Source organism: Manacus candei, unplaced genomic scaffold (assembly GCF_025592945.1).
Source record: "Manacus candei isolate 608988 ecotype Guabito, Panama unplaced genomic scaffold, ASM2559294v1 h1tg000011l, whole genome shotgun sequence".
NCBI lineage: Eukaryota > Metazoa > Chordata > Aves > Passeriformes > Pipridae > Manacus > Manacus candei.
In genome coordinates, this window is record NW_026138059.1 from 5220367 (window position 1) to 5233697 (window position 13331).

The following is a 13331-nucleotide window of genomic DNA, read 5'->3' on the forward strand; positions in this document are numbered from 1 at the left end:
CAGTACAGGAGAGACATGGAGCTGCTGGAGCAGGTCCAGCAGAGGGCAATGAGGATGATTTGGGGACTGGAGCATCTCTGAGGAAAAGCTGAGGGAGCTGGGTCTGTTCAGCCTTGCGAATAGACAACTGAGAGGGAACCCCATCAATGTCTGTAAGTATCTGAATGGAGCCAGGCTCTTCTCAGTGGTGCCAAGCAATAGAAGAAGAGGCAAAGGGCAGAAATTGATGCACAGAAGTTCTACCTGAACATGAGGAAGAACTTTACTATGAGTGACCTCTTACTGGAACAGATTGACCAGAGAGGTTGTGGAGTTTCCCTCACTGGAGATATTCCAAGAACCATCTGGACGCAATCCTGTGCCGTGTGCTGTAAAATGACCTTGCTGGAGCAGGGAGGTTGGACTAGATGACCCACTGTGGTCCCTTCCACCCCGACCCATTCCGTGATTCTGTGAAGGCAGTACTCGGCGCCTCACGCCCTCACAGCGCAGCCGGCGCTAGAGAGCACGGCTGCCGTGACTCCTCCCGCGCCGCACCGAGGGACCTCACCCCGCATCCTCATGGGCTGCCCGGGGCCGCCGCTCCGCCTCCCCCTCCCGCTGCTCCCGCTCCCGCCCCGGCCGCACCTCCCTCAGCACCGCCCCCGCCGCCCAAGATGGCGGCTCCGCCCGCCCCCACAATGCCCCGCGCGCAGCCGCTGCGCTTCCGGGTGCGGGCCCAGGAGGGCGGCGGGCCCAGTGCGAGGCTGCTTCGGGCGGATGCGAACGAGCGGGCGGCCGGTGCCGGAGGGAGCCGCGCCCGGACCATGAGGCTCCGACTGTGGCTGGTGCCGGCCCTGGTGCTGTTGTGGGGGCCGGGCGGGCTGGAGGCGCTGGGGCGCCCGCCGCGCTCGCAGCGCTATGGTGAGGGCAGGGCGCGACCACGGCAACCGCGGGGGAGGGAGGGAGGGAGGGAGGGAGAGAGGGAGAGACCACTGCGACGGGGCGGGGGAGTGGGGGGACACCCCCGCCTCTGAGAGGGGTCAGTGATGGGGTAACGTATGCGGTGGTGAGAGGGGAACCCCTGGCTCTTACAGGGGTTGTGGTGATGGACAATGCGAGGGGTGGGGGCAGAGGGCACACCCACCTCTAGCAGGGCTCAGTGATGAGCAGTGTGTGGGGTGAGGAGAGACCTTCCCCTTTAGCTGAAGGCATCGCTGATGGGCAGCGTTTGGGGGCCACCGCTCTCTGCAGGGGGCCGGTGAGACCCCGTTATCTTCACACTCGAGTTCTTCTATAGAGTTTTCCTCACAGGACTCTGCGTTCTGTTACGGCGGGATAATCACAGAACGGGTCGAGTTGGAAGGGACCACAGTGGGTCTCCTCATCCAATCTCCTTGCTCAAGCAGGGTCATCATGGAGCACATGGGACACGATTGTGTCCAGATGGTTCTTGGAATATCTCCAGTGAGGGAAACTCCACAAGCTCTCTGGGCAAAATCATGTAAATGGCTTTCCTTCATAGCTCTGTTTGGAGAGTCACTGCCAGAGCCCGAAGCCATTGGAGCTGAATGTGACCTCTGGAAAAGCTTGACATGGGGGAGAACCTGCTGCCTTATTTAACTTCCGCAAACAGTTTTGTGTCAAAGCTTTTTCTTTGCAATGAAGAAGTTGCAAACTTTTGTTTGTTAAACAAAAGCTTATAATTCAAATGGCAGATGAGCTCTTGTGAGAGGCAGTGGTCATGTCTGACCCAGTCAGGTGTCCTGTCTCCAGCTGGGGAGGCCTGTGGTGACTGCTCCAAGTCTTCTTTCTTGGCTTAGATCTCTCAGTAGATTTCCCGACGGGCGTCCAGGCTGCACCTCTGTCCCTCTCTCCCACACCTGAGGTGAATTTGTGGTTCTGGGCAGACCTGAGCAGTTGGTGACTGCAGAAACCTGGGGAGGATGAGGTTCAGTGGTGGATGCTCCAGGAAGTGTAACAGAAACAAAACAAACACAGCGTGTCCTTTCAGCATCAGGCAAGTCAGGGAGGCCCCGGGACAGAGGTTGTATCTTGGGCTGTCAGATTTTTATGCCTTCTAAAGGACCTGTCTGTTATGAATTTGTGTAACCTTTATCTGGCAGCTTTTGTGTTCTTGGCCTACCTACCACCATACCTGCACTATTCAGTTTTATGAAATACTGCATAGAAGAAGACCTCTTTCCTTCTGTTTCTAGGCTTTGATAATTTCTTCTGTCAGAAATGTTCAATATGGAAGAATTATTAATTTTCTTCACGCCGTCAGTGACTTACAGACCTATGTAATTTGTCTCTTTTGTACTATCCTTTTTTTTTTAAATCAGAAAATATTAGTCTATATAATAGTTCTTAGTATGGGGAAAAAATAATGAATTTATTCCTTACTTTTGTCTATATACTTCATATCTCCTGAGGTATATTTTTATTTATTTGAGATGGATGTCCAGAGCTGCAAGGAAGTATTTGTGATACAAAGGTAGCATGGATTTATAGTGAAGAATGCTTACGATTTTGTTTTCTTTCTGATGTTTTATAGTCACTCCAAACTCTCTTTTCTTTTTAGGTTTTTTTTTGGAGTGGTAATAACTACACTGAAATAATTTGCTGTGTAGATTTATTTTCCTCATGTGTTATTTCAGACATTGAATTTCATCAAATGCTTTGTTCTGTTGTTCAGTAAACTAATTATGCAAAAGCATTTTGTGAGGGAGCTTGAAAAGTCCTGATGTGCTACATTAACTGTTGTATTTACCCACACACTCCTGTTCTCTCAGAATGCTAATATATATGAGGCACTACTTTCCTAGTAGCTTCTTTAGCCACAAGTCTAGTAGCTCACACTTTGTTGTTATTATTACCTGTTTTTCAGGTAAGGACATCGAGCATATTTGTTGATTAGGCCCCTGGATGGTACCTGGAGTGGAAATTGTTCCTTTCAGGCCACCTGCAGCAACACCAGTGGCACTGTACTTGCATACCACAATTAGTAGTTGACCAGTTATATTTTTGCAGTGCTTTATAACTCTTGGGTTAATACATTCATATCCTATTGATTTATTGGTCATTTTCTTGGCTTGTTTTAAAGCCTCTTTCCTTGAGTCTCAGAAACAGGTCTTTAAATATATCCTGTCAAGACAAGCTTTCAGGGAGCTTTTTAGTGTCTTCTGCAGTGAATGCTAAGGTCAATTGCTGCCTTACTTTTTGGTGCTGGCCTTTAGCATCCATTCTTGGGCCTGTATTTGCAGCTTACTTGTTTTACAAGCTCCTTTGGTTATTAAGCTGTGTGGTTTTCATAAAATAAATGTTTCAAGTATTAGCTTTATGTCTTTTACAAGGTGCTTTTCAAAATACCTTGGCCTACTTTATTGTGATTTTATGTTTGTCTTCTGCTGGAGTTCTGTTGTTGTCATCTTACACACAGGTTGGTTTTCTGAAATACCATCTTTTCCTTCTAATAATGTCCATGTTACTATTTTGAAAGCTCTGTTTAACCACAGCTTGAGTTTTAGGAACTGAAATCAGATTTCTGGTGAGTAATATCCTTAAGGACATTTCAGGAACTAACATTTTGTGATTTCTATTAAGAACTTTCTTGCTTATTTCTCTGAGTTCAGTTTTTCAAGAAGAAAAAAGTATACAGTGAAAAAAAAGAATTTGACAAAGAACGGAATATGTAGATAAAAAGATGCGGGTCATTTTCCGTCTTTTTTCAGCTGAAGTAATCTTAGGATGTGGTGCTTCAGCAGTCTAAACTGATCTAAAATGGGACTGCCACAATCCTGGCCTCAGCTTTCTGATCCCTTCCCCATTCCTGTGAGCACATTCATGGACCTGAGCTGCCTGGAAGCTAATCTCTTCTTTTACTTGCTGGGATTTTTTTTTTTTTGTTTGGGGTTTTTTGTTTTGTTTTCGGTAAGGGATGGAGTGTCTGCGTTCCGGTATTTTCTCTTTGTGGAGTCCGTTCCCTGGAGCAGCTCATGGTGTGACTGTCCAAGCACCTGCCCCTTGTTTTTGGGGTAGTGGTTGTGCTCCAGGTGAGGGATGAAGGCAGGATGGTGTCCACCTCAGTTTGCCTTTGGGCAAACTCTTTTTAATAACATTGACATCAGGTATTAATTTCTGGGAGAAGTGGGACTCTACTTGTCAATACGGTGATTGATATTATAGTTTTGTTCCTGAAAAATTAACGTCAACTCTTTCAAAATTTTTCTCTTTGTTGTTATTTATCTCTGAAGATAACCTTTTATAGCTGTGAAATATTCCTACTGTTTGTCTTGGAGCTCAGACATATCTGAATGATAACAGAGCTTAATGTGTTTGAAAAGAATAATAGTGCAAAGACCCAGCTTGGGTGCTGTTCAATAGGTCACTGAATATATCTAAAGAGCTGCTTGAGTCTGTATTACAACACAGTGGAACTAGTGGTGTGCTGCCACTAAGCAGTGTGCATCCAGGATTGCTCAGAACAGGGTCTGCATGTAATGGGTCTGACTCTTTTGTTGCCTCTTTTAAATGAGAGCTCTTCATCACAAGCTTGGTAGGGAACTAAAACAAGATAGTTGTTCCTATCCTGGCAGATGATATTCTTTGAATCACCCACTGACAGTCTTTTTCTAATGTCAAATTGGTCTAATCAAATCTGAGACAGGTAACCTGAGCTTCACCAGTTTTTTTCTCCACACTGCTGAAATACCACACAAAAGTTCAAAACAAGCTGCATCAGCTGAAGAAATGGCCCATTATAAATGGTTTGGTACAAACCTACGTAATGCACATCGGAAGACTAGAATTTACAAGTTGTTGAGTGAAAAAAACCAAATGGTAGTAGTGTTGATGAGTAAACTGGGGGAGCTGAGTGATACAAAGGGCAGCATAAATTGATTTGCAGTCATTTTGAATTCTCCTTCACACTTGGTGTGACAAAAATGCAGGAGGTCCATAAGGCCGGGAATGTAAGTGACTACCAAAGTGTTAAAGGGTTGGAAGTTTAGCTCAGTGTCAAGAATGTACAGTGTGATAATTAGTGACAAAATCTTTATGCAAGATTAAATTTCATCCTGCTGGATTGAAGCTTCTGTTGGAGATTAAGGAATAACCTAGGTGAGGGTCAAATGATTCATTTTCCCAGCATAGTTTGCCTTTTTTTTTGTTACTGTTTCTTATCCCATTTCGATATCCTTTGAAGTAAGATGACTGTTTTAGATGGAACTAGTTTTGCAGTTTGAGCCCACAAGCTGAAGGTTGAGAGTGTCTCACCATGTACTGTGTGGAGGAGAATTCAAGAACGCACGATCCTGCAGCATGTGATACGTGCCTGGGATGCTCTGGGATTATTTCAAAATCATTGCAGCAATTTGTTGATGCCATGTCTTTGTCTCCATATAAACAGCAAGTGCTTGGTGTAGACATGGCCTTGTTGAATTCAAGTTATCAATGTAATTTTTGTGTCGTCGTTAGCAGTCTTTTCAGTGGAAGTACTTAATATCAAGGTTTTAAACCACTTTTCTCAGGTTTGTTTTCTTTTATTCATGTGAATCAGTCAATGTTTCCATTTCCAAAAAGGTTATTGAAGTGTAATTTCTGAGAGAAGTACTCAAAGTCAACAAAAAGAAGAATGTCTACACTAGATTAAATTCTACTTAGTAAGAATTACCTTTAACTATTGCAAGATTTTTGTAATGGGAACATAATCCAGTGCTCAGCATGAGTTTGGTTTTCAGTATTGCCAATTTGTTCTGACCTTTAAGCAGACAAAAACTAAAATTCCTGTTTGCACTTAAGGTTTGGGGTGGTTTAATTTTCCTTCCCCTCCCACTGTAGAACCTGACAACTTCCCTGCTGCTGTACGTTTCTGATAGCAGCAGTGACTCATCTCAGCTTCACGCTTTTGCCACTCTGGAATTTTTGTGTGCATGTGCAGAAGCCCTGATGTTGCTGCAAGGGCCGAGCGAGGAAGTGCACCCAGGCAGCTCCTCAGCCCAGAGTTCTCCTGGTTGCATTCAAACATTGCATTAGGATTTAATTGTGCCTTTAGTAATTGGTAGAGATTTATCTTTGAGGCAGAAGTTTATATTTAACTTTGGTTTTAAACAGATTGATTCCCCCCCAGCTTTTTTATAGACTGCAGGAGTCTGAGTTTGCCTGTTTCCCAGACTGATCATGGGAAGTACTTCACTGTGAAACCAAAAACCAGGTTACTTTAACAAAGAGCAGTTTATCCTGCTGTCCTGTTCTGCAAATTTTATGTGCAACACACAAACTTGCTTGTTTTGGGATATCCTGTAAACCCTCTTAATAATTCTAATGGTCTTCTTGATGTCTTTTATTCTTGCAGGTTTATGTGACAGTACTGCCCATCTTTATGTCACTTATGCCCTTTATGTCACAATATCCATCCCTGTTTTCCTGTGTTGCTCTTAATATGCATTATTTGTACCTTTTTTCCTCCTCTGTACTTGCGTTTTTAACTTGTGTGTGTGCATGGACTGGGAAGTGGGAAGGGAAGGGGGCTCTGTTATGCAGGGAGGCACCTACAGCTACCACCCACTTGATGTTGATCCATAATTACTGAGCTGTTGAACAACAACATGGTATCCCTTGGTTTCCTTCCTCACTTTTTCAGATTGTTACTGAAATTGTAAAGTTCTGCCCCTCAGTACCTGTGACATACCTTGAATTTTAGAGGGTCACGTTTGAGTCCAAAGTCATATCCACAAGGAGAAGAAATGCAGTGAGAAGTGAAGGGGTTGGACTCACAAGTGTAGTCTAGACAGTAATTAGTCTCTACATAGAATCAGCTCCGCTCAAACCTTTTTTGTGACACAGCAGGATTTTGTGATGTGGTATCTAAGCACAGTAGTGAAGCTTGCAGTTCTTTTGAGAGCCAGACAAATTATTTGTTTTCAGAGAACTCTGCATCCTGTGACTTTCTGCAGGATATATGAAAGCATATGATTTGGGGGTGTGTTGAGTTGCGTTTTTCTGAACATCAAGTCACATGATGGTATTCTGGTGTAAGATGGAATGGCCCTTGTTTCACTTTGACCATGAGGATGTTAATTCAGTGGGCTTCCTTATTTTTAATAATGTCAATATTTGAGCAGGTTGTTGCATTCTTTTATTTTTTTCTTCAAGATGTGATCTGCTGTCCTTAATAGGACAGACTGAGTTATTAAATCAAGTAGATCCAATAGTATAAGTTTTGTTCTTCATTAGTCCCTATTTAAGATGTGTTCAGTGAAGGAGATAATTTGCAAGGTTGGAAGTGTGTGAGGTAACGTGTAGGAGCCATTGTAGGTATTCAACTGTATTCATAACCACCAGAAATAGCAGTTTAATTATCTGTACAGCTTCTGCTAAACAGAATTTGCACCCTTAAGGAAATACTCCCACTGCCCAGAAACAGATGTCTGTTTTACTGTAGGAAAAAAACTTTGGAGTTAAAGGTGCAGCTACATGAGTAAGTTTTTCCTGAGATGAGCTAAAGGGTGTTTAGAAGCTGTTAGCTTTTCCATGATATCCATCACTGGGCATGTCTAAATGTGTGATAAGCAGAGCGTGGTTGGCCCTGTGTGACTGCAGGAGAAGTGCACCTTGGAGGAGCTGGTGGACAGTAACTCGGCAGGGCGAGGGCTGGGTAACCATACCCTGAGGCCTCGTCTGCACTGCTGACTAACTCAGTCTGGGCACTGTGTTTTCTCACATGGCTTAGCAAGTTTGGTGTAGTTGGGATTGAGTAAAATACATGCCTTCTAAAACATTCGGCAGTGCTGACATGGCCGGCCATTCCTACTAACAGGTTTGTCTAGAGATGTGCTTAAACAGAGTGTTAAGCCTTATCCTGTTAAGGTCTATAAGAATGCTGACATGTTTGGTTCTTGCTTTGAACCTGTTTCTCACACAAGTTCTTCTGTTTACATGTACTTGGTGAACAAAACAGCAGCCACTCTTTGGTGGAAACAAGTAAACATGATTTATCTAAACTGTTAAAAGCATAGGCTGTTTTGTGTGGGATAAGTGTTTCAATTCACGTTGTTTTCTGTCTTTGGCAATGGCTCTGTACCAGATGTACTGGAGAAAGATGTAACAGCATGTGCAATGAGCTGTTATGGAACAGCTTTCCCACAGATGGACCTTCTCAACACTTCCTCTTCATCAACAGTCGCCTAAAAGCAGTGTAAACTGTTAAAGAGGTACCCACAAAAATTTAGGCATGACTCCATCACCTCCTGCCTCATGAAGACCGTTTGTGTGCCCAGTTGAAACACGAATATATTTACCCTCTCTGTTAGCAGTCCCTGGAATGGTGCTACAGTCAAACCATCCCACTGTATGGCAGCCAGTGAGCAGCTGTTACCACAAACACAAGGGCAGCTGTTTTATGTGGGGTGATGGAGACCTGCTTTAGCTCATGGGGTTCAGGTTGGAAAGACTCCAGTCCATGTTTCCTGGTCTAAATTCTGACTGAGGCTCTGAATTATGTTTCAAGTGACTCTATTTGGTTACTTTAATTAGAGTATTTTAATGTACTAAGAAGAGCCTATAAAAGTAAATAATAACAATAAGGAATACGGAGTCCTTCAGTCACTCCCCAGCTGAATCAGAAAAATTCTTATTAGTTAACTGCTCATAAGCTTTTGATAGGTGTTTGATACCCACTGGAAATCAGCTTGAGATCAGTACTCAGATGTAGTAGATGACTGCCACTCCAAATAGAGGCTGGAGCTCTTTTTTGGGCATATGACAATGATTTCACAACGCAAAATCCTCCCGAGTGTGTTTGCTGTGCTTGTTCTAGGACTGCTCTCTGTAGGCTTGTCATCCCATTCCAATGCCTTTGATAGATTTATTTCTGCTTTTATTCCCTTTGGGATGGTTGGAGAAATAACTGCAATCATTCGTGCAAAACCCTCTGATTATCTTGTGGTCATTTTTAAATCCTGAAAGTATTTTTTTTAATATTGTTTGATCTTTTGGTTTTGTTAGAGACATTTTCTATCATGAGATAATTGTAAAGAGAGTTTTTAAAAATATTAATTATATCTTCTGGGTTAAAACGTTGTGCTTCTAGATAAGCTTAACCTTTCTATAAATAATGCAGTGCAAAAGAATTCTTATGAAATGGCTGACTTGCCACATTTACTTGTTGATTTCCGGGCAATAGATGGGGCATGAGATCATGGGAATTTACTGTCGGCTTATGAAAGCTGAGCTGGTTGGAGAAGGGTGACATTGGTATTTGAATTGGTAGCTGAGCACTGGAAGAGAAACCTCTTCTTTTGAAATACATGCAGTGACCTTGAACTCCATGATCTCAGCTCTTGCCCAGCATGTTCTTGAGCTCTTTGCTGCTGGAGTAGCCTGCTGCAATGCCCAGAGGTTCTTTAAAGGATACTTGCCTGTGTTAAGTCTGAAAGTCTAGTGCCAGGAGGATTTTAGCCCTGAAATAAGGTGAAAAAACAGAGGGAACGGTTGGTGAGTTCAAAGTTAGGGGCAGAGGAAGAATCACTGCTGTGGATTTCTTCTCAAGAGCTTTGGGATGTCATCTTTGTCACTGATGTTCCTTCCCTGTCTCTCTTGCAGACCCGAGATGTGTATGTTCTTGGGAGGTTCCCATGCAGGAAAGAAGGTGCAATGAGGTGAAGGCTGGTGACAATAAATAACTGGAATATCAGGATGGAATTAAGGTGTTCTCCAAAAAGACAGGAATGTGGAAATCTAGGAGGGGTTGAAAGGGAAGGAACCAAAAGAAAGTGGTTTGGGAAAATCTGAATCAGCTCAGTGCTGTTGAAGCCCATGAAAAATGGCTCTTGGAACCATAGTGAAGATAATGAGGAAGGAATGCTGAAAAGATTTTCAGACTTGAGTAAAAAGTAGTCAAGTATATGCTTGCTGTGGCTCCTATCCACAGACTGCTGTACAGTTGGACCCTGTACAGTTCTATGTTTTGTTTAAAATAATGACACTTCATCTTTTATTTTCAATAAGCCATGACCATGAATTAATTTTTCACAATATCAACGTTGTACAGAAAAATTTTGGTTTGAATGTGTTACCAATATATTTTTTCATGTCTGTCTAATACCATAATTAGTTAACAGATTTATGTCTAGGAGCAGCATGTCTTAAGCCTTTACTTATGTCGTAAGTAAAATTAAAAGCAAACAAATTTAGGAAGGGTAAGAGGAAATATGAACAAGTGCATTCTTGTTTCAGAGTTACAGGAACTAGGAGTGTCCTATGTTTCATTTGTTACTTCAACAGTCATCTTACTCATCTTCATGAACTTTTTAGGTCTTGTTCTTACTACCCTTCCTGTGTCTCTGTGAGGCATTTCCAGACGGGTGTTTGTGTATATTGAGATGGAGCAGGACTTCTGAAGTTCTTGCCTACCAAATAAAAAACTAATTTTTTTGGCAGACTTTTCAGTTCTCTTGCCATGAAACTGAGACGTTTTGTCTGGCCATAGTGGCAACTGCATCTTGCTCTTTGGCATAACTTTCCCTTGGTTCTGGTCTGTACTTTGCAGGCAGAGGTGGAAAAGGACAGAAGTAGTGTTTTGTAGCTGGGGTTGTACCTCTTGGGCAGACCTGGTCCTTGGCAAATCCCCAAACAGTACAGCAGTGGTAGCACACCTTAGCTTCATGCCCCATGTACCACATGCTTGGTTGATATCAGAAAGCAGTGTTATCCTGTGTATCAGCATTTAATTGAGGGGTCTGCTCTAACTGTGGTGAAAGAATCTCAAGTTTAATTAAAATAATTTAGAACTAGGAGGTTTAATTATGTTTTGGGGTTTTTTCTGAGTTGATTTCCCTGGCTGTCCCTACCCTCCTCCTAGGTGGTTCTCGATGAGGGTTCTGGATGTCAGACCATAAACAATGAATTATAATGGGCTTTTTAACGCAAAGGAGTACTTTGGGAGGTTTTAGGTATTTGCTCACTGCGTGGCTCTAGTGAACCAGATCTGCAGCACTAAGGATGAGGGCACTGCCCAGCAGCTGGGCACAGAAGGGGAAAAACCCCGGTGAGGCAAACTTGCCTTTGTGTATCACCCAAAACGTATGGTAATCGATTGCAGGTGCTCCCGACCTGTGGGTTGTAAACAGAAATCAGGAAATCACAACTGCACTGCCCTTCCTGTGTTGCTCAACGGCCGGGGAGGAGCAGCCGAGTAGGGAGAAGCCTGGGAACCGCTGCTTGGTGGCTTCTGCTGCCCAAGAGAGCAGCCGTGTCACCCACCCATCGCTCTGCTAGTGGGTCTGGTACAGGGCCAGGAGGGCTGTGAGGATCAGCTTTGCTTCTGCAGCTCCCTCACTTCTGTGCACACAAGCACATGTGTGCTTGTACACTGGTGGATAATTCTCCCCACCCACCTCTCAAAAAACTTGCCTTGTGCCGATCAGTGCATCCATTCTTAAAGCTTTCTTGGGCTTTAGAAGCGTGGATTTGGGGATAAATGATGGCACTGAGTGCCAGGTTTAAAAAAACCACATTACTTCAAGAGCTATACTTTATGTAGATTTCACGGTGGCAATCTTGGTTTGTTGCACAAGAGCCAGTAAACCAGCTTATTAGTGGTGCTGCTTACTTAAAAGTCCAATAAATCATGTGAGGTTATTTGGCTGGGTGGTGTAAGCTGGTGATAAGGGGCTCTGAAGGAAGGCCATCTTCCTTAAAAAAAGGAAGCTACTTTGGTATCTCTCAGGTCTGGTTTAGAAGCATAACTGGAAATGGAGGGAAAGAAACAGAATTTTTTAATAAAGAATATCTGGATGAGCACTTGTGTCTCTTGTAAAACACTTCTGACTCCTCATTTGGTGCCATGAAAAGAGCGAACACCTCTGGCTGAGAAGGAAGACAGGGATGTGGGAATAAGGGCCTCTGGTTAAGGCTGTAAATAGCAGCTGATAGAAGTGAAGGTCATTGTCAGGTGTCCCACTGGGTGGTGTGTGCTCCAGAGAAGGAAGAGTGTGGATGGGTGCTCTGGTGAAGGAATGCCTTAGGAAACAGCAGCAGGCTTTATCAGCAAGAGTCAAGCACTGTTGGCAGCCGTCATGGTGCACTTGTTAATGGTGGAAACACCTGCAAAGTATTGATCTGAATTTGTAATGTGTGTGCTGCTCCCCATAGGAGTTCAGGCATTTGGTCTCCTTCTTCTGAACAAGTTTTCATATTCTGAGTTTGAAAATCAAAGGAGTTTTGTATGGTGGTAAGGTATTGGGAAACCAGGGTACCTGAGGGTGCGTCATATGAGTTGCTTTGTTAGTTAGTTCTGATTGGTGATGCTATGCAGATGTCTGTTTTCTGTCTACTGTTGGACAGAAAGGTAAAAAATGCAGTCCCAATCTGGAGTTAGTTTGGTATAAGTCTCCTAGGCTAAACTTCCTTAGATTCATATGAGGACCAGCAGGTGTCCACCATTTAGTTTCTGGGGGGCAGCAAGGGAGGGCATTAGCTGTGCATTGTTGTGGCAGTAAAAGTGATGGATTAGTTGCTCAGAAATTGCTATAACAAGTGAACTAAACTCTTTGTCTCTCTCAGATTGTGTCGTCTCACTCTGATTTCTAGTTGCCTACACAAAATGCACCTTTACAGAAATGTACAATAGTTATCCTAAAATTAGAGCAAACTGTGGTCTTGCTGTTGAAATGAGTGGCTCTGGTTTGCTCTTTTTTTGTGTGTGCATTTGGAAGAGAACCTTTTTAAACTGAAATTTTCCTTGTTGGTCTTCCAGACACAGTTGAGTCCATGCTTTCAGACTACGACATCCTTTCTCAGTCCAGCATCCAGCAACACTCACTGAAGAAGAGGGACCTCCAGCCTGAGACACACGTAGAGAGGCTCTTAAGTTTTTCAGCCCTGCAAAGGTAATTAAATGAAATAGCATAATATTTTCCTTCAGTTTGTGATTAATAATGTGCAGTTTCAAACCCAGAAATAGTTATCTTGTTTTCTGTCATGACTGGCCAGTTCTTTTAAGTTAGTCATCTCCATGGTTATATAACTTCAGAGATACACAGAGGAAAGGAGAAAATAAATTACATTGTATGGCTCTGATTGCTGAAGTGGCAGTGATTTAGGATTTCTTTTGCTTTGTTCTAGGCTTTAGTTTCATGTAGATTACTTCCACTGATTGGGTTGGATCCCAGTTATACCTCATCTGGCAACATTGTCATACTTCTTGACTGTCCTCTGGTTCTTGAAAATCTCAGCCTTCCATTTGGGCAGCACATGTGATGTATTGCCCAGGAGATGTATTTTTTTTCACAGAGGTTTAATTGTCTTCCTTCTGAGTGTAAACTTTCTATTAAATAAAGCAGTTCTAATCT

At 43.2% G+C, this 13331-nt stretch overlaps 1 protein-coding gene across 2 annotated transcripts in view; it reads left to right on the forward strand.

The window, feature by feature from the left end:
* The first annotated feature begins 350 nt into the window (after positions 1-350).
* Positions 351-13331, forward strand: part of ADAM17 (ADAM metallopeptidase domain 17) — a 35504-nt gene continuing 22523 nt past the window's right edge. The window contains exons 1-2 of one of the 2 annotated variants that reach the window (XM_051778296.1): positions 351-903; positions 12737-12869. In XM_051778296.1, coding sequence (XP_051634256.1) covers positions 408-903; positions 12737-12869 — 629 coding nt within the window. In that variant the 5' untranslated portion in view covers positions 351-407. Of the gene's footprint in view, positions 904-977; positions 1022-12736; positions 12870-13331 lie in introns of those variants that run through there. The other variant, XM_051778297.1, reaches the window with a different exon arrangement.